This window comes from Cucurbita pepo, chromosome 4, assembly GCF_057944985.1.
Source record: "Cucurbita pepo subsp. pepo isolate OVF chromosome 4, ASM5794498v1, whole genome shotgun sequence".
NCBI classification, from domain to species: Eukaryota; Viridiplantae; Streptophyta; class Magnoliopsida; order Cucurbitales; family Cucurbitaceae; genus Cucurbita; species Cucurbita pepo.
Window position 1 is genome coordinate 13,229,987 of NC_141801.1, and position 19,532 is coordinate 13,249,518.

The 19,532-nt window shown below is 39.9% G+C and overlaps 4 protein-coding genes across 10 annotated transcripts; all 4 read left to right on the forward strand.

The window, feature by feature from the left end:
• Positions 1–46: 46 nt before the first annotated feature.
• On the forward strand, positions 47–6,099 carry LOC111792692 (protein NUCLEAR FUSION DEFECTIVE 4). 6 transcript variants are annotated; one of them, XM_023674244.2, is made up of 4 exons: positions 47–828; positions 1,027–2,220; positions 3,243–3,553; positions 5,517–6,099. In XM_023674244.2, the coding sequence occupies exons 1-2, from the start codon at positions 373–375 to the stop codon at positions 2,152–2,154; spliced, it is 1,584 nt and encodes a 527-aa protein (XP_023530012.1). In that variant the 5' UTR covers positions 47–372; the 3' UTR covers positions 2,155–2,220; positions 3,243–3,553; positions 5,517–6,099. The 6 variants fall into 6 exon arrangements, with proteins under 6 accessions (XP_023530012.1, XP_023530013.1, XP_086979561.1 ...); XM_023674245.2 differs by having other exon boundaries at positions 5,529–6,099; XM_087123435.1 differs by lacking the exon at positions 3,243–3,553 and having other exon boundaries at positions 4,986–6,099.
• A 1,098-nt stretch (positions 6,100–7,197) lies between these two features.
• LOC111792691 (DDT domain-containing protein DDR4) lies at positions 7,198–14,430 on the forward strand. Of its 2 annotated transcripts, none has more exons than XM_023674243.2 (12): positions 7,198–8,179; positions 8,266–8,376; positions 10,510–10,596; positions 10,708–10,745; positions 10,824–10,905; positions 11,358–11,464; positions 11,576–11,732; positions 12,325–12,417; positions 12,536–12,659; positions 12,940–12,982; positions 13,070–13,258; positions 13,341–14,430. In XM_023674243.2, exons 1-12 carry the CDS (start codon positions 7,778–7,780, stop codon positions 14,089–14,091), a joined length of 2,184 nt encoding a protein of 727 aa, XP_023530011.2. In that variant the 5' UTR covers positions 7,198–7,777; the 3' UTR covers positions 14,092–14,430. The 2 variants fall into 2 exon arrangements, with proteins under 2 accessions (XP_023530011.2, XP_023530010.2); XM_023674242.2 differs by having other exon boundaries at positions 7,200–8,179; positions 13,335–14,430.
• Positions 14,431–14,902: 472 nt separating this feature from the next.
• On the forward strand, positions 14,903–17,504 carry LOC111793916 (tRNA (Ile)-lysidine synthase). The gene is made up of 4 exons (XM_023675993.2): positions 14,903–15,506; positions 16,087–16,200; positions 16,329–16,616; positions 16,958–17,504. The coding sequence occupies exons 1-4, from the start codon at positions 14,952–14,954 to the stop codon at positions 17,156–17,158; spliced, it is 1,158 nt and encodes a 385-aa protein (XP_023531761.2). The 5' UTR covers positions 14,903–14,951; the 3' UTR covers positions 17,159–17,504.
• A 139-nt stretch (positions 17,505–17,643) lies between these two features.
• Positions 17,644–19,304, forward strand: LOC111793810 (uncharacterized). The gene is made up of 2 exons (XM_023675859.2): positions 17,644–18,968; positions 19,085–19,304. The coding sequence occupies exons 1-2, from the start codon at positions 18,300–18,302 to the stop codon at positions 19,238–19,240; spliced, it is 825 nt and encodes a 274-aa protein (XP_023531627.2). The 5' UTR covers positions 17,644–18,299; the 3' UTR covers positions 19,241–19,304.
• The last annotated feature ends 228 nt before the right edge of the window (positions 19,305–19,532 follow it).

Below are 19,532 nucleotides of genomic sequence, written 5' to 3' on the forward strand. Positions count from 1 at the left end.
AATTAGAGGGGAGAGATTGAACATAATTAATATTTATTCAATTACAGTCCGTAGAAAAAAAAGGAAAAAGGATAATCAGAATAGACAAATGATTTTACACTCTAATTTCATCCCGATTCCCACCAACGCGGGAAATCATGGTTAACCCATTTCTTGATGGAATCGGATAATTCCCAATCGATTGGGACTACGAGTCCACAGGTAACTTCGCCATTACTGAAAACTCAAGACAGGTGTGAGCAAGTCGAAGACGATCCAAGCAGAATTAAAGTGGAGTAGGGAGTTCGAGAGATTCATAAGCTTCACTCGATGAACAGATAGGGGAAGAGGAAGAGGAAGAGGGCCAGGCAAATTCAATTCAACGGATTGGAAATGGAGATTTCCCGTTTCAATAACAAGTGGGTATCAACAGTAGCCAGCGTATGGATTCAGTGCACCAGTGGGTCTCTCTACACCTTCTCCATCTACTCGCAAACCCTCAAGTCAACTCAGGGTTACGATCAGTCCACTTTGGATATCGTTTCTGTCTTCAAAGACATCGGTGTCAATTGCGGCGTCCTCGCGGGCTTTCTCTACTACTATGCCACCGCTGATGGTGGTGGTAGTCGGCCGTGGATTGTTCACTTAGCCGGTGCAATTCAGTGCTTCTTGGGTTATTTCCTTATGTGGGCTGCCGTTGCTGGCGTCTTTCCTCGCCCGCCGCTTCCCGCTATGTGCTTTTTCATGTTGGTGGCTGCTCATGCTCAGAGCTTCTTCAATACGGCTAACGTTGTAACTGGCGTTCGGAATTTCCCCAGTTATAGTGGGACGATTGTCGGAATCATGAAGGTTAGTCTTCACATGTTTCAAATTCAAATAACACGATTATGTTGACATGATTTAATTTATGTATCTTGAATACGTTATATGAACATTCAGCCCTGATTTGTTTCACTTTCTATCTAGAAATCATTTTGAGGAAGTTCAATTGTTCATTGTTTTTTGGATTTTATGTTCATCACTCAGTATTGTTCATTTTCACGTCAGGGGTTTCTTGGTTTGAGTGGAGCAATATTGATTCAAGTATACGAGACAATATTTAATGAACAACCTACTTCGTTTCTTCTAATGCTGGCACTGCTTCCGACCCTTAATTCCTTATTGTTCATGTGGTTTGTGAGAATTCACAATGCAGACGATGAAGTTGATAAAAAGCATCTAAATTCCCTATCCATAGTTACTCTGTTCCTTGCTACTTACCTTATGCTCAAGATTGTTCTAGAGCATATTTTCACTTTCCAGTTCCCTCTACAAGTTGCTTCATTTATTCTACTTCTGATATTGCTTGCTTCTCCTCTATATGTTGCAATTAGAGCCCAACAGAGAGAATCCAGAAAGATTTTGCACCCTTCTGTTACTGAGAGTGATCAGCTGATTAGTCGCTCCAATCAAGAGAGCGAGGATTTCGACAATGAACGGAGAAGGGAATCTGAAGAAAGCCTGAACCTCTTTCAAGCTTTATACACCATAGACTTCTGGATATTATTTTTTGCAACAGCTTGTGGCATGGGAACAGGGTTAGCCACAGTGAATAATATCAGCCAGATAGGATTATCTCTTGGTTACACAAGCTTGGAGACAACTATTTTGGTTTCCCTGTGGAGCATCTGGAATTTTTTTGGTCGTTTAGGAGCTGGATATGTATCGGATTATTTTCTCCATGCCAAAGGGTGGGCTAGGCCATTATTCATGTTCATCACTCTGGCAACCATGAGCATTGGACATGTAGTGATTGCCTCTGGTCTGCCTGGTGCTCTTTTCGCTGGTTCGGTGCTAGTGGGCGTTTGTTATGGGTCTCAATGGTCATTAATGCCAACAATTACTTCTGAAATATTTGGTGTTGTACACATGGGTACTATATTCAATGCCATTACAATAGCAAGCCCTATTGGATCTTATATATTTTCAGTTAGAGTTATTGGGTATATGTATGACAAGGAAGCATCAGGTGAAGGAGATACTTGTACTGGAGCTTACTGCTTCATGTTATCATTTCTGATTATGGCTTTTGCCACCCTTTTGGGCTCTTTGGCAGCCCTTGGCTTATTTTTCTGGAGAAGAAGTTTCTACGATCAAGTTGTTTTTAGAAGGCTGCAACACTCATCGAGTGGATAAAGGAGTAAATACTACATACGACATGCAAAGTGAAATATGGAGGCTTTCCTGGTCACTGCTAATAAGGTAATTGCTGATATGCCGTTGTTCTTCCTTTCATATATTGTTGTAGGTTGATTTTTTACATCGGAAGGCAAAACAATATAATGTGTTGGCGAATGTACACAATCATCTATATTTAAGTTTGTAATACAAGTAAGAAAAACAATTTAAGATTAAACTAGAACTCTCATTGTTGTGTGATTTGGTTTGGCTTAGAGATGAAGTTGTTACTATATTATATCTAATTGATAGTTGAAAATGAGAATAACAGGAATATATACATTTATACTGTTGGGGTGACATACATATCTATGGAAAGTCCTGTATCTGACATCAATTTTACATTTGATCTCATTGTCTTTTATTCTGTGTTAAAGTTGTTTTAAAAGAAAATGATGGATGTGTTAAACTATGCTTATAGGCAATTGGGGTCAGGATACTGAAGAATTCGGAACGTTTGGACTTGGTTTATGAGGGCTTCTTTGTTTAATTTAGCTGATTGATTTCATCTTTCCACCTTAGCTCAGCCTAAATTTATGACAAAAAAATTTCTCTCACGTTTGTCGAATATTTTGTGTGCGTGGTTGTATTGTGAGAAGACTAAACATTTGTTGCATCGTGAGCCAATTTGTTCGTTTCTTTACTTTTGTTAACTTTAAGTTGCAATGTAGAAAGGGAATCTATGGTGGGAGTTCCTTTGAATTATAGTGTTGCTCACTCACTTTTGGATTGAAGGATATAAGTTTGTTGTGACATTGTGGTATTTAGTTTGGACAAATGGTTTTTGGATTTGAATGAAACATGACTTTGACCACGATTCACAATACCAGTCTGAATCAATTGATGTGTCTGATTATCCATGTAAATAATCTTCTTCTTCTTCTTCATTTCTTTTCTCTTCTTGTTCTGTTTTATTTTGAAAAAGGCTGTTACTATCACATGGTATGAAGCTAATTTTCTCCCATAAATCAGAACTAGAACTTACAAACCTAATCTTTTGAATCGGTACTGGTATGTAAACTTAATTATCTCCTCATCTTGCCCAGTTTTCAACCAGCTATCCTGAACTCGTAGCAGAATGCATTTGGAGGAGGAATATTCCAAATGAGAGGTATCAAAATATTGGCATATACCATATTGGGCATCTGGGAATTACGGAAGGATAGAAACAGCATAGTTTTCAATGGGGTCAACAAGGGGGATGCTCAATATTTTGAAATGGTTGTTTATAATAACACTTCCAAGTGCAGTGCTTACACAAGAGCTTTCTGTAACCACACTAGATCCTTGTATAAATTGGAGTTCTTTCTGTAATCACTAGTCCTTCACGTGGCTATTCTTCGCCTGGTTTTTGGAGGTAATTCTTTTTATTCTATTTTATGAGTAGTCTTCTTGTTATTCCAAAAAACAAAAAAAGGAGGTTAAGATTGTTGGATGATGAAAGTCCCACATCGGCTAATTTAGGAAATGATCATGAGTTTATAATCAAAGAATACTCTCTCCATTGGTGTGAGGCCTTTTGGGGAAGTCCAAAGCAAAGCCATGAGAGCTTATGCTCAAAGTGGACAATATCATGCCATTGTGGAGAGTCGTGTTCGTCTAACAAAGATTCCATTTCCTGTGTTAAAACTAAATACATCCCAAGACGTTTCCTTTGTTGCCTGTCTGGGTGAAAGAATCACTGTTCTTTCTTTCATGCCATGTGGGTCATAATTGAATTTTAGATTTAATATGGTTATATGGGTTTTCTTTAAGGAAAGTGGAAAATTTTCATATGCATGCCATGGAGAAATGGAGTTATTTAAATACCAATTTCGTCTATTATTGGTTTGTTTACTCTTACCACGTATATATGTTGCCTATTGCCTGCCTGCCTGCCTAGTGAATCCCTCTCTGAAATTTGAGTTATCACGTTGCTTCTATCCTTGTCCTAGGCTTAGTGAAAAAGTTCTTTTTCTTTGTTTTGTTTAGTTTATCTTCAATTTGTCAAAATCACCTTTAGGCATTTATTTCACGAGAGACGTTCCTCTCACTTTCTCTCTCTCTTTCCTTCCTTCTCCCCCAAGAAACAGAAAAGCGCTCTGCAGTTTGTACATGTACACTTTGGACTGGTTTACGTTGTTGAACCAGTTCTTTGCTCTTGATAGGCTTCTACATACTTTGAAATTGAATATAAGGTAGAAGGTGAGGGGTGGGGATTCTGAAGAAGGATCCAGCAGTTGGATATGTTGAGCTAGTTAAGATTTTATTTGATACGACGGAGGTTTTTAATTCAAAATCATTAGTGACCCGTTGTGAGTCCCACATTGGCTAATTTAGGGAATGATCATCGGTTTATAAGTAAAGGAATACATCTCCGTTAGTACGAGGCTTTTTGGGGAAGTCCAAAGCAAAGCCATGAGAGCTTATGTTCAAAGTGGACAATATCATACCATTGTGGAGATCAGTGATTCCTAACAGCTGGATATGTTGAGCTAGTTAAGATTTTATTTGATACAAACGAGGTTTTTAATTTCAAAATCATTAGTGACCCGTTGCGGGAAGCTGAATGTGTACATTCTAGGTGCATCTTCAACTTTTTTTGAGTTTTTGCGTTAACTTTTCTTCTCCCTATGGCGCCATTTTTTCTGGTGTTGCTAGCCACCTGCGTGCCTTTGTGCTTTGTGAATTTCATGCTCTTGATTTCTTAAACGATTGAGAATATCCTTAAATTCATAGAAGCATTCAGGAATGAAAGATTTTAAATTGTATATACTTCAAGGTATCTTCGTTTGTCCTTGGATTTCCAGGAGTTCCAATTCACTTCTACCTGTTTGCCTCCCTTATATTTTAGTTTGCCTTCTTTCGACTGAGAACGAGGCGGTCGAGCTATTGTTCCACTGGTAAACTTATGGAATGATGCATTGTAGATTCTAGTATTTTTGTTTTGGTATTCTGAAATGTTAGTTTCTTCTTCCTCTTGTTATCTCCTTTTCTCCTTTTGTTGTGTCATGAGCGTCTTTCTATTTTCTTCCTGATGTCCATTTTTAGCAACTTTTCATTTAAGTAAGTTTATAATCTATTATTTGATATTTAGGAATATATGTTGCAATACGTATCACACATAAGCATAACCTATTAGCTTATGTGCTTCGTGTCACAACCATACTATAAAGAGAGTAGGTTGTGACATGACGACCGCGACACTTCACACCTTAAAACAGTAAAAGAAGGTTTTCTTGAATGTATTCTTTTTGAACATTACTAAGTAACCATTTAACCGTTTATGTTACCACCCTTTTTATGAAGTCATTGTAGCATCTCGAATTCGATGTGTGCAGCTCTGATTTCAGGTCCCAGCATTCGTCCGAGTCAGAGGACTTCTATCTTGAAAGCAGAATCAAAATTGTCTCTGCTAACTTCTGCAGTGCCCGCCCGTCCTACACATATGCTGTCGTGAAGCAAGAACCAGCCAGAATGGATGGCTCTTACATGGCTTTCTGGATGACACGAAATCCCCTAGCTCACTTGATTGGGGATAGAGTCAGTGTTCATCAAGTGCAAGAGAAAGGAGCTTCAATCTTCCAGGATTCGATCGACCGTGTTACTGTTGCTTCGTAGTTGGAAGCCTACCATTTATTCATTGAGTTGAAAAAGAAGAAAAGAAGCTTAAGCTATGGCAGTAAGAAGCTGTAATTTGAGGGGAGGGCATAAATATCTGCAGATCTTGTTTGCTGCTCGGCTTGTTCTTCGAGTCCCGCTTCTTCCTTCCCCTCTCACCCCGATCTACCGACCAATGTAAATAGTTGGCATCTCTTCTGCCTGATAACGTGAAGAAGTGGGCATCAAATAAATGTGTTGATAATGTATAGGAATATGAAATCTGCACCAGGTGATGGGCAAATGAAGCAACAGTTTACAAAAGTTGTTTGCCACAGATGAGTTACATTCAGATCATATATTTATCCGCAACAGACAAATGAAAGAGAGTGAATGATTGGCTACCAAAATAACTCTGAACCACAAAAAATAATTGAACAAAAAAAGAAAAAGAGATTTATAATAAAATTGCTCTGATCAACAATTGTAGAGATGTAAAAGTGAGAAAGTTTGATTGCAAACAGACAGGTTCAAACCAATATGCATCTGCATTGATTTGATTGGATCCATCACAGGTGGCCTTGTCCATTGATCCTGAAAATAGCATTTTAATTTCATTTCCTCGGTTCATGGGTACGAAAGGGATATCGAACCATGTAAAATCTCACGTTGATCGGGGAGATGAATAAGTACTAGCTAGGATGTTGGGCTCTAAAGGGAGATAGATTGTGAGGATGCTGGACTGGATGGATTGTGAGATCCTACATCGGTTGAGGAGAAAAATAAAGCAGGGTGTGAAAATCTCTTCCTAACCGAGGATAATATCTACTAGTAGTGAGCTTAAGCCGTTAACGAAGTAGAACAAACATCATTCAAATTGTGGGTACTGGGATTTCACTGCCCTCCATGATCAAATCCCAATGGAATTTAAAAACTGTAAATGGAGAAACATCAAAATCTGACTGCTACAAGAGAACTTTCCATATTGAAGCAAATATAATTCCAACATAAAAGGAAGAATCTTCAAAACAAATGCATATTAAATTAAGCACGCTCAAGTAAACTCAGATCTCTTTTGATTTAAAAAACTAGAGCCACAATATAGCAGAAAGTTGACTGATTTAGATCATTAGAAGGGTGATTAAGCAACTGAACTCCTTAATTAGCAGTGCTAAGCTAACCTAATACTGCCAAAAAAAACCCCACAAAAATCCTCATTGACCATTGAATTCTTTGTAAATGATATTCAGTAATCTGTGAGAGAGAAAAAATGAAATGGGTTTCTATTCTTTTCTCTTTTTAAAAGAAGAGGAAAGCCCAAGTCTTTAGCTTTGTTGGATGAACAAGTTTGATGGGTGAAGAAGAAAGGACATTGAAACAGTAAGGTGGCAATGGAGGTGGGGGGGGAGAGGAAAAAACCCTAAAATTATCTCATTTCCCCTTTTCTTTTACGTCCTGACAACAAACTTAAATGGTTGGCTCCTGGTGTTCAACATAAAAATTCAATCTTTATGAGTATATTTATTAAAGGGGATTGTTTGAGATACTGATTAAGGAGAAGAATTTTACTGAAAGGTTAAAATTAAACCCCAAAGGCTGTGTGTCCAATTTCCAGGTAGTGTTTTTGGTTCAGCCCTTCAATTTCTCTCTCTACCTCTCTCTCTCTCTCTCTTCGTATCTTCCTTTCCTCCATTCTTCTGTTTGTTCTCTGGTTCAAAATTTCCCCCAATTTGTAGTCATATAAAGTGGGGGAAAGAAGGATTAAGAAACAATATAGATATTCAAAAACCTAACTCTTCTTTCTTGAATGATGGTTTGGACCTTTGGTCCTCCATCTTCGTCTTTGCTCTCCTGCTCTCTCAGTTAACAAATAAAACTAACCCTTTTTGTTGGTTTGGTTACTAATTCATTCCTGTTTCTAATGCAAAATTTCCCAACTGGGCTTCTTTTACATGTAATCTTCCTGCTTTAACTTGCTTTGTTGTTCGTGATCTCGCCCACTATGACGCTGGATTCTCCTCCTCCTCCTCCTCCGATCCCTTCTGACCGATCCTCCCCTGAGCCCCTTTCCCACATCGACAACCCCAACCCCACCACGGCTAACCATGACCTTATTCTCGAGAACGAGCCCACCACCACCACTATATCCGAACAACCCACCACGAGGAGAAACCGACCCTCTCGGGCTTGCACCCTTCGTGCTGCCGAGCGGCTATTGGCTGCTCAGTCAGTGGTCGAGCGCAAGCCGAAGCCTAAAAAGGAGCAGCCAACCGAAGAGTCGCCACAGCAGCAGCAATGCAGCAAGATCGTGACCCCTCTGGTTGAGGAGCCTTCGCCCTCACAGTTACCACGTTGGAATCTTCGGTCGAAGTGGGAACTGGCGTCCGTACTTAATTTCTTGCATGTAAGTTTTGTGGGGTATGTCTTCCTCATCAAAATTTGCATATTGTTGGCGTTTGAGACTTTAATTCTTTCTTTTGCGAGGTGCAGGTCTTCAGGCCACTATTGAATATTCATAATGAATTCACGGTGGAGGAGTTTGAGACAGCCTTGATTACACCCAACGACACTTTGAGTGACATACACATTCCATTACTCAAGGTTGGAACTTGAATTTAAACTGGAAAGTTTATGCTGATTGGAAAAGGCAACGGGTTATCCACATTTTGCTCATCATTCTAACTTAGCTTACTTTCTGTTGCTCCACTTATGGTCATTACTTTTTTGGTGGGAGTTCTTAGTGTTAGTTTCTGAAGCCAAGTATTTATTTGAAAGAGAAGTTTACTGGATTTGTTCCTTTCTCATCTAAGAGTTGCATCTTGTTTAGGTTTGAAGCTCGAGAAACTTCACAGTTCTGTGATCAATAATTAGTTATTCAATAACAGGTTCTCCTCGGTAAAAAACTTATGCATATTGCTTAGAGATGCTTCGCTTTCCTTCTTAGAGTTGCGTAGAATTCCCTCTTTTCAAAAGATACTTGCTTAGTGTTGCTTTAAGATTCTCTCATCTTTAATTGTACTTCTGTGTGAAGCTTCAAGTTTTCTAAGCTTTGCAATAAAGAGTTGCGTTTTAGCTGTATGTATTTGAACTGTTGATGATGAACATTAATATTTTGCAAATGTAAGTGTTTTTATTAGACAGGGGCTAAGGTTTCGGTATTTTCTTTTGGATGATCGACGTTTCGTTTGATTAAAAACAACTTTGAACTGTAATACTGGTGATTGCTTTTATTCTTATGAATAGGCTAAAATGCTCTCTTGTGCCTGCTAAGTCTGAATATTTTGAGACTGTTGGGATGGATATGTGCTGTAGAGGACCAATCATCCTATTTTTGTTGCTACACTTCTGATGTTTTGAAGGATTAGAGCTTCTCAAATTTTTGGAGATTGAAGAATTGGAGCATCATGTGGACATATGAAACTTTTCTTTGAGTGTGTTTTGTCCGATTGTTTGCTAGATCCCACACATTGGTTGGAGAGGGGAACAAAACATTCCTCATAAGAGTGTGAAAACCTTTCTCTAACAGACGTGTTTTAAAAAGTATTCCTTATCTGCTAGTGGTGAACTCAGGCTGTTACAAATGATATTAGAGCTAGACACCGGGTGGTGTGCCAGTGAGGATGCTGGACCCCAAGGGGGGGGGGGGGGGTGGATTGTGAGATCCTACATCGGTTGGATAGGGGAACCAAGCATTCATCATAAGAGTGTGGAAACCTCTCCCTAATAGACGCGTTTTAAAACTTTGAGGGGAAGTTCGAAAGGGAATGCCCAAAGAGAACAGTATCTGCTAGTGGTGAACTTGGGCTGTTACAAATGGTATTAGAGCCAAACATCAGGTGGTGTGCCAGTGAAGATGCTGGACTCCAAGGGGGTGGATTGTGAGATCTTACATCAGTTGGAGAGGGGAACCAAGCATTCATTATAAGAGTGTGGAAACCTCTCCTTAACCAACGTGTTTTAAAACCTTAAGGGGAAGCCCGAAAGGAAAAGCCTGAAGAGGACAATGTCTTTTAGCGGTGGGCAGTGTGGGTTTTCCCCCCATTAAATAATTGATGAAAAGCAGTTGCCTTGGGTGGTAAGCAATGCCAATTAATAACTTGTTCATAGAAGTTGTAATTTGTGAGGTGAAATCTACCTTTTCCCTTCTTGTTGGCCACTAGGTTATATTTCAACATTTAGCTCCCTTCCTATAAAGTTAATTAAGCTTTATTCTCTCGTTCTGGTTTTGAGTTTTAGAAATGAACTTTAGTTGTTGAAGTTGCACTCATGGCCCATTAGCGTACATCTTTAAAACTCTTCTTTCATATCTTGTGTTCAAATCCCCCACCATCAAAAGGAATGAACTTTAATTTTCATGCCGTTTCTTATGTAGTCGTTTAGGCTGGTCTATAATTCATCCTCGTCGCTCAGAACAGTTGAATCTGTCGATTTATGAAAATTATGGGCTGTACATATTTTCTTTATTAAGCATCACATTACTTCAATCTGAAAATTTTACCTTTTTGTTTTACTTTTGCGACTTGTTTTCTGCAATATTTGATCCTTAGGTCGAGTTGCATAGTTCATCTCCATGTTAACTTTGTTACAAGGACTTCTGATGCAGGCTTAAAATATGTTGCTAGTTCATTTGAGAATGTGTTTCTTTTTCTCCCAACAAGAAACTCACACACGTTATTAGTGCTATAAAATAACCATAATCGGCTCCGTGTGACATATATTTTGTGTGTTTTTCAGGCAATTCCTCCTATTACAAGAATGGCCCTTACTCGGGATACATGGGTGACTGTATTGTGCAGAAAGCTGCGAGACTGGTGGCACTGGGTATCGTCCATATTTTTCATATTTATCCATATATTCCTGTATCGTGGCTGTGATGGAATCCCACAGTTCTAGCTTCCAATCTGACTCCTGATCCTTGGTTTGTATATGCAGGTTGCTGAAGGGGATCTGCCTATTGTTGCTTCACATGGGTGAGTGCCCAGAGATTTCATGTCCCATATCTAAAAATGTTCTTCATTCTTATGTGCCTAATCATTATGAGTTTTCAGAGTTGAAATTGAAGTTTATAAAAATCTTGATCCTGGGATGCGTGTGGTTATCTTGAAAGCACTATGCGACATTCGTGTTGAGGTACTGTCTTCTCAAAAAGTACCAAATTTTCTGGTTACAATACAATTGCCTTCGTGAAGTTGACGTAGTGTTTGACAGTACCGAGCGACATTTCTTTATTCGTGTACAAGTGTTTTATTGCTTTAGACTTTGTTCTCTATACTGCCAGTAGGCAACATCCTACAGGCAACAAGGTAGGTCCAGAGTGTGAGCTCTCTTGAGAACCGTGTCAATCGACTTTCTAATCCTTCACTTCATTGCCCTTTTCTCTAAGCCCTCAAATGATCAGGATTTAAAGCAATGTTAATCACTTTTTGCTCTTTTGATCATTTATTGTTCGCTGATCCTATATTTCCTGCATCATCTCACTGTATGTAATGTTGGGTTCATTTGTATTTAACGTGTTCGTCCTATAGTCGGTATATATTTTTAGAACTACTGAAGTTGAACAAGAGATAAATTGTTCGTTGCAGCAAGAAGATATCCGCAGCTACATTGAAAATTCACTAAAGCATGGAGTTCAACTTTCAGCGTTTCGCAAAGAACGAATTGGTGGAGATTCACATGGAACTCATTTCTGGTATAGTTTTCTTTTAACCTCTTCATGTTGTGGCATTTTTAACGGTATAAAATATCCCGACTTCTTCAATACGTTTATTGTGTGTCGACTATGTGGCAATTGTTATTGCAGGTATGAGGATGATCCCATTATTGGTCATCGTTTGTACCGTGAGATTAGGAAAGTCGAGTTGAAAAAACCCAAGGCCAAAGGTTCACAAGTCCTTCCTTCTACAATATACCAGTGGGAAACAGTTGCAACCAATTTTGATGAATTTCAAGATGTGTCGGTGAGTTGCTATACCGTTCACCCCAGCATATGCATCTCATGGAAAACACTTCATATCCCCTCCCCCGAACGGAAACTGTTTTCTTAATCTGTGGTTTCCGTCTTTTAATTGACTATTCAATTATAACATGTTAGAATTTCTTGGATGTAAGAAGTCATCCGACATTATGTTAAAGAACGTTTTTATAGAAGATCGTTCCGAATTCAATCCAATTAGTTAAATATACGTTTATATGGATCGAAATCATATTTCTGAACGTTAATGTTGTGTTGATAAAGTAGGGAAACAGTAGGTGGCATTAACCATCCATAGTGGGCCATTTTTGCTCTTATTTGGAACAAGTACAATTCAAAAAGACAATAACTTAATGTTATAGAACCTGTCTGAATCATTTAGCTCTTTTGTTCTATCCTCATTCAATAAGTTTATGGACGACTGTGGCCCGTGCGGGCAATGGATCACCGAGAAAGGTGTGCATGCACATTTAGGATCTAGAAATTCTCAAGCAATTTTCTTATATTTAGCCGTATCATTGTTACTTAAAAATCTATGGTCCAAACTCTTGTTAGAACTTGTTTGTATGATTGTGCAGGAAAAGCTTTTTACAAGTAAAAATCGTTCAGAGGCTTCACTTGGCAAAAAGTTGAAGCTGGACATGCTTCCTGAGATCGAGAAGGTTCACAAGGTGCTCGGTTTGTCCGTTATGAAAATACCTCGCTGACGTGTTGCCCTTTTAGTCTCATTATTGGCTTTGCACATAATAAACATTCTTGCTTATCTTCTCCACTTAACTTCTTTATCAGAGAAAAGAAAAGTTGCTGAAAAAACAGCATAGACAAGCTCTTCTCTTGGATAGTTTTGCACTTGTGGATGCGCTCGCTCCTGGACGCTCGCTTCGTGACAGAAAACCCGTCACTTATACATTTGGTATGCAAATTTTTGTTTCGTTTTCGTTCTTCCATTTTCTTGTAGCTATTATTTTTGTGTGAGGTGAAGAATCTGTGGAGAGAAGTGCAGAATAAGTGACTTTCATAGCTATTCTTTTTCGTTTGCTATCAACACGAGCAATTCAGTGCTTATGGCATCTCTACTTCCTCTAAGATGTCATAGATTTGAAACCTCCACCTCATATCAATAAGTAATTCTGCATCTCTCGTCGAAACGATTAACATTTGCATTATAATTGAATGTTAAAATCATCTTGCAGATGATTATGACCGATCGATCAACGAGGCTATCAAGACGACCAAGTATGAATTTAGTATCTACATGATCATCTTTCTAGGCCATATATAATATCTTTATCTTGCATTACCTTACGCTTACTCTTATCTCAGGCGTAAGGCGCCATCCCCAGAACCTAATGATAGAAAAGAAGATGTTGTAAAGCTTGAACCTTCTGCGAATGGAAAATGGAGCGGTCCGTCGTATGCATCTCAAAACTCCAATTTCAGTGCACTATCTCCCAAGTCACCTGATTACGACGATGCCGATGAAGACCATATGTCCGAACAGTTGGATCGCAGGTATAGAAAACGTGAGCTTTGTGTTTCTCTTACCTTCAAGTATTTTCAGGTTCTTATTTGTTGATCGAACATTTAGCAATAGACGGAGACAAAGGCCACAACGGTATTCAGAAAAGGATTATGTGGAAGCGTTGTCAGATAACGATGCAGACTTCGACAGTGACGATGACATAGTTGGTGAAGCTGTGTATGATGAGGAGTATCTACGAAAACGCAAGCAGAGGAGGAAAACATCCAGCAGTTCCGAAGGAGACGAGGAGTATCACTATGAAGAAGATAACGAGGAAGAGGAGGAAGAGGAAGAAGAATCCTTTAGCATTAGTGATGACAGCGACCGGCCACGAAAAGTAAAAAGAATGCGAGGACGTACACGGAGGGGAACGAAGCTACGGTCTGTTGGTGAGATTCAATCAGGTCTGAGACGTAGTAAAAGGGCTACTCGAAGCAAAATAAATTATGGGCAGTACGATCTTTCAGAATCTGAACCAGAGAATAACAATGATAAAAAGACTAGTGCATCAGATGAGCACACTGATGCTAGTGAGAACGGGGATTATTCGGTTGAAAGTCGAGGAGGGTCTGATAACGAGGAGGACGACGAAGAAGAAGAAGAGAAGGACCAAGAAATGAAAGTTGATCAACCTGATGAAGAAGATTATGCAGAGAACGTAGAGGAGCAAAATCCTCCTCCCGAAAAATCGAATGGCCCAGATCAAGATGAAACCGATGACGCAAGAAAAACACAGTTTCTTGATCTAAATGAACTTGCTCCAGGCTCTGGTTTCGACGATGCCCCGACCACAGACATGAAAGATGATTCGGATGAGTCCTAGTATCGTTCATTTTGCTTGGTTAATAGCAATCGCTATAGTTTTCCCTCGTCGTCGAATTTGAGTGTACGATAGTAAACTATAAATTTTGTGGTAAGGCTGCAGAAGATATTAGCGTCGGAGTTGTTCCCCAGGCTAAATCAAGCAGTCGCGTAAAGGAGGATGATGATGATGATGATGATGAGTCGATAGATTAGGGAGGCCATTTTTTAGTAATGTCCACATTGAATGAAAACCCAACAATAGATGGGGAAGGCGAATTTGTTTGGTGTTTCTATAGTTTTACCCATCCCTGTACAATAACCTTTTCACTAATATTGTAACCCAAAGAGTTGGCTTTTAGATGTATAACCTCTATCTATTCTGCTACACATATTGTTCATGCACCCATCCTCCCTCAAATCATTACCTTATTCTCATCATCCCTCCACTTTTCTTGTATGTGTATGATTACGTGGTGTGTTAGTTGGAACACTGAGCCTTGAAGAAGAGTGGACATCGACTGGTGTGTCAAGGAGAACGTTAAACTTCGAAGGGGTAGACACTAGATGGTGTGTCAGTGAGGACGCTAGACCCTTGAAGGGGATGGACGGTGTGTGTCAGTGAGGACGCTAGGCCCTTGAAGGGGATGGACGATGTGTCAGTGAGGACGTTAGGCCACTGAAGGGGATGGATTACGAGATCCTATCCATTTTAATTCAACAAAAATAATTTTAACTATTTGAAAATAAGTTTTAAAAATTAAAATAAATGAGTTGGTGGTCGAGTCGCTGCCATAGGGACAATTTTCTTTAGTTCTTTCTTTTTGGGATAAAAGGGTTTCGCTTATTTATGACTTTGGCTTAGTGAAAATTTGTAAATTTATGAAATCGGAGGGAGGTCGCAAACGGGATCCGACGCCGAGCAGCACGGCTCGAGAAGAATCCATGGTGGCCATTTCCCTTTACAGAGGGAACCTCCACAGGGTCCCCGATGTTCCTCGTCGGTGGCTTATGCCCACCCACAACATCTCTGTTAGAGACTTCAAATCCCTTTTGCAGCGTCGTTCGAAAGCCCTCTCTCGTCTCCTCGCCACCACCTCTTCTTCGCCGGCCAAAGTTTCTACTTCCCCTGACCCTAATCTTAATTCCAATTCTTCAATTAAACCAGACGGTGAAGGACCCAGAACTAACGGGTCGGCGCCTGAGGTTCCATTGGAAACTGAAAGGGTTAGTGTTGGCGGTGAAAGACCTGCGGATGTCAAGGAGAGGAAGAAGTCGGACAATGGTGATGACTGTATGGCAAAATCGGCTGATGGGTTTGATTCTGTGAATGGCTCGAGACCTTGTTTTAACGAGCAAGGTTCTGATCCAGTGGAAAATGGTGGTGCGCATGCAAAAGATGAAAATCCTGCTGTATTAGAAAACCCTAACAAAGAGGTATTGATTATGACCAACTCTTTAGATTTTCATTTTTTTCTTTTTTGTTGCTATTTCATTTTGCATATGTTCTGTGTTTTGAAATCCCATTGATCTAACCTATTCCAATTTAATGGCCGGTTGAGAAAGTTTATTTGGTTCTTTCTGAATTTAGGTGCGGTTGTGATTAGGTTCAACAAAATGTTTACTTGGAGAGTTATTTCTGTAACATCCACAGTTGTCAACTTATTCTTCAGAAATTGGAAAATGAAGGATGATTACTTAACGAGGCTTTCAGAAATTTAGGAATGTTTTGAGATAACTAATGCAAATTGTATGCTAAGGTTGTAAATTTTTTAGAGCCTTCTTTCTTGTTGAAAGAAGAATGATAAGAACAATTGAAGTAAAATAAAGATTGTGGCATACTTAAAAAGAGTTCTTGTTGTCTTTAACGGTGGCATTGAAGGAAGAACTTTCAAGCTTGTTGTCGATATGGATCTCAAGCCTCAACAAAACACTCGGATTTTTCTTTTCCTTCTCTTTTTTCTCTTCAGCATTTCTTTCTTTTTGCATTGTTCATTAGTATGTATTACTGTGCTAGACAAACAAGGAGGAAGATTTGTTGGATGACAAGGAGAACAGGAAAAGGGAAGTCGAGGAGAAGTTAAACGTTTTGAATGAAAAGAAGCATAATCTTGTGCAAGTGTTAAAACAGGTATATTCCTGATCCTTTCACCTTACCTCCTCGCTCTTGCCCCCGCCCTTCTGCGCTAAAATAAAACCCCATACGTTCCTATGGGATTGGAAACTGAACTAGATCATGTTCTTGGTGTTGGTTGGCAGATCTTGCATGTGGAAGAAGAATTAAAAAGGCGTAGTAGTGTGCAAGGGACAGCAATTCGCCCTTCGGCTTCCCTTCAAGTGGATGCCTCGGCCGATACAGGATCAATGACCAGGCAGCTTGCTCCTAGAGTAGGCTCTGAAGTGAATGCTAATGGAGATACTGAAGGTGGAGAAGCTGATGACCTTTTGAACCATAATGTTCTTTCTCGTCAGATGCTTCAGAATAGCAGTATGTCACCTTCTTCAGAGTCTCCTCTTAGAAGGCCTGCCCACATCCAATCATATATGGTAATTGCTGTCACATGACTTGTGTGAATTTAGTTGAGTTTTATATGAGTTTGTGAGCACTATACTTGTTATGTTTACTTTATTTGGGGTATTAGGGGGTACATCAATGACATTCAATAGTGCCTTGAGAATTCATTGTGATTGCTTGTCTGTGGAACTTCTTTCGCTTTCCTATCAAAATTGCATAAAAGTAACAGTTTTCAGAGTTCTTGGTGGTTCTTTAGTGGGTTGGGTATGTAGTCAACATCGATGTCCACTGAGAAAATGTACTAGAATTTTAAATTGTACCATGTCCTTTTGTTTATGCCTGAGACGAAGATAAAATAACATTACATTTGCAGAGCTCACATCCATCCCGAGGAAATTTTAGCGTATCTGGGAGTCCATCGTGCCTTCCTCCGACTGGGCAATCAGGGCTTCCTCCAAACCTGCCCACAGTGTCTGTATCTGGAACCAATTACATTGCATCCTCACCTTCTCCTGCAGCATCTGGGGGCACCTCAGTTCTCAGAGATGCTCGGCAGCCTAGCCCATGGAGTTAGAGGTCGTCTCTGTAATTTGCATTGATGAGTTCGTTGTGATTCTCGACTTTCCTGGTTCAGCAGAGCAAAGTGAGTTCTAAGACTAGTTTCATGATGTATAGCTATAGTCTTGTGAAAATTAGGTTTGATGATTGTACCCAGCTGCATGTTGATATTTGGGATAACTCTAGTGTCGTCCTACCAATGTTCTTGTGTTCTTGTTCAGTATATCAGTTGTGCAAAACTGGAAAAGAGATAAACGAGTTAACTTTGTATACATTAGGAATTTCAGTAGGACTGTATGACCTTTGTCTCAACCATACTTGTTCATGTTGCAGTTTTGATTGAAGCTTAGCCATTTCTTGAAGATTTTTCATAATGTGTCGGCATATATCATCCTCTTTGGGTTTTTCCATTCAGGTTTTTCATCTACTACGAAAAGGTTTCCACATCCTTATAAATAATGTTACGTTCTCCTCCCCAACCGATGTGGGATCTCAAAATCCACCTCCCTTCTTTTGGGGCTCAGCATCCTTGTTGGCACACCGCCCGATGTCTAGCTTTAATACCATTTATAACAAGCCAAGTCCGTCCTTCTCCCTAAGAGACGCATTTTCAAAACCTTGAGGAGGAGCTCGAAAGGAAAAATCTAAAGAGGACAATATCTTGAGCTATTAGTTAAATCTCATCGTATTGGTTTCATGTTAAAAATTAGTAAATTTTATGACATAGTAAGAATCACTTTAGATGGCCGGATGGGGGACTGGCCATCATTTAGATGGCCGGATGGGGGACTGGCCATCATTGATCCTTAATGTTCATACTTGTTTATGAGATTTTTCATTGATCCTTAATGTTCATACTTGTTTATGAGATTCTTCATTGATCCTTAATGTTCATACTTGTTTATGAGATTCTGTAAGGAAAAAGGAATACTTACGAGATCTTACAGGTCTTTATCTTAAACATGCCATCTCAAACGGTGTTGCCTCCGTTAGTAAATTAATTAAGTGGGTTAAAAATAGGAATATTGAAGCGATAGAGATTCGAAACCGAGACTGGAAAAGAGTACAGAAACAACAAATAAAGTAAGTGGTCAAAGGCCTGTGTCTGTACGTAGAAGCAAGTTAGATTGACCATCAGCAGTCCATATGTAACCCACATGACAACACACCCACCCACCTCCATCATATCTCACAAATCCATGGCTTCCCATCAAACTTCACTCCAGCGCCTCTTATCACCTCCGTCTAAAATGGATCTCCACCGTAGAACCCAACCCACCACCCCCGCCGCCGCCACCGCTGTCTCTCCACACCCAACATCACCAAAACTAGATCCCACAACCCCTTTATCCGACTCAGACAACTTGTCAAAATCACACCCACCTTCTCCAAAAGTCGTTCCTGTTTCTCTTCACTCCAACCCCAAAATGGTCGGCCCCAGAACAGTCCATAAACTAGCCAAAAAAACCAACGAAACCCCTCGCCAGCCCTCCACCACTGAGAAATTCAATGATTCTGAAGAGAAATTCGAACGCATGATCAACTGTATCACCACCAAAGAAAGGGAAATGAAACAGCTCCTAGTAGACCACCAACATCTCACTCACAGGCTCTCTGTTTCTCTGTCTTCTTCACGGAGTGGAAGAAGAAAATCAATCTGTGGCTCTCAGATTCAGCTAGCAGAGTTGTTCGCCAACAATGGGGTCAAAGTGGTTTCCGCCGATATGCCGCCATTTATGCAGATCCACGCCGTCGATTGCGCTAGAAAGGCCCACGACAGTATGCAAAACTTCACTTCCAAATCGCTGGCGTTGAGTCTCAAACAGGTAGATAGAAATCGATTAGTTTATCACTCTAAACTTCTGTTCTTTGTTTCTCTGAATTGGATCATGGGTTTGTTTGTTAGTTCAAAATGGTGATTTGGGTTGGCTGGTTTCTGCAGGAATTCGATGGGGCATACGGGCCGGCATGGCACTGTATTGTGGGGAAGAGTTTTGGATCATTTGTGACACATTCAGTGGGTGGATTCCTGTATTTTTCCCTGGCTCAAAAGCTTTACATTCTGCTCTTCAAAACCACTGTACTAAGAGCCAATTAGAAATAATACTGAATCACTGACCACGCTTTGTTCCAACAATCTTCATATTATCTTCTTTTGTTTAGTTACAATTTCGCCATTGATGTTCATAATCGAGATCTCGTGTGGGTCTGAAACCTCCATATCTGTTCAGAAGCCAACTGGGAATGGAAGTTCATGGCTTCCCCGCGGGTCCTATCCCCGTGAGAACGGTCATCTACAGGGGGTTAACTGCATTTCCAGATGATAATGATTGCAGAGGCGATGACCCACATCGTTCACTTTTGGGGTTTGGATTTATATCCTCTGCGAC

Coding starts and splice junctions, on each gene's coding strand:
- LOC111792691 (XM_023674242.2), top strand. CDS start 7,778: ATGACGCTGGATTCTCCTCCTCCTCCTCCTCCGATCCCTTCTGACCGA. Junction 8,180..8,265: donor CCGTACTTAATTTCTTGCAT/GTAAGTTTTGTG, acceptor TGCGAGGTGCAG/GTCTTCAGGCCACTATTGAA. Junction 12,983..13,069: donor GAGGCTATCAAGACGACCAA/GTATGAATTTAG, acceptor CTCTTATCTCAG/GCGTAAGGCGCCATCCCCAG.
- LOC111793810 (XM_023675859.2), top strand. CDS start 18,300: ATGACAACACACCCACCCACCTCCATCATATCTCACAAATCCATGGCT. Junction 18,969..19,084: donor TGGCGTTGAGTCTCAAACAG/GTAGATAGAAAT, acceptor TGGTTTCTGCAG/GAATTCGATGGGGCATACGG.
- LOC111792692 (XM_023674244.2), top strand. CDS start 373: ATGGAGATTTCCCGTTTCAATAACAAGTGGGTATCAACAGTAGCCAGC. Junction 829..1,026: donor CGATTGTCGGAATCATGAAG/GTTAGTCTTCAC, acceptor TTTTCACGTCAG/GGGTTTCTTGGTTTGAGTGG.
- LOC111793916 (XM_023675993.2), top strand. CDS start 14,952: ATGAAATCGGAGGGAGGTCGCAAACGGGATCCGACGCCGAGCAGCACG. Junction 16,201..16,328: donor TTGTGCAAGTGTTAAAACAG/GTATATTCCTGA, acceptor GTTGGTTGGCAG/ATCTTGCATGTGGAAGAAGA. Junction 16,617..16,957: donor CCCACATCCAATCATATATG/GTAATTGCTGTC, acceptor TTACATTTGCAG/AGCTCACATCCATCCCGAGG.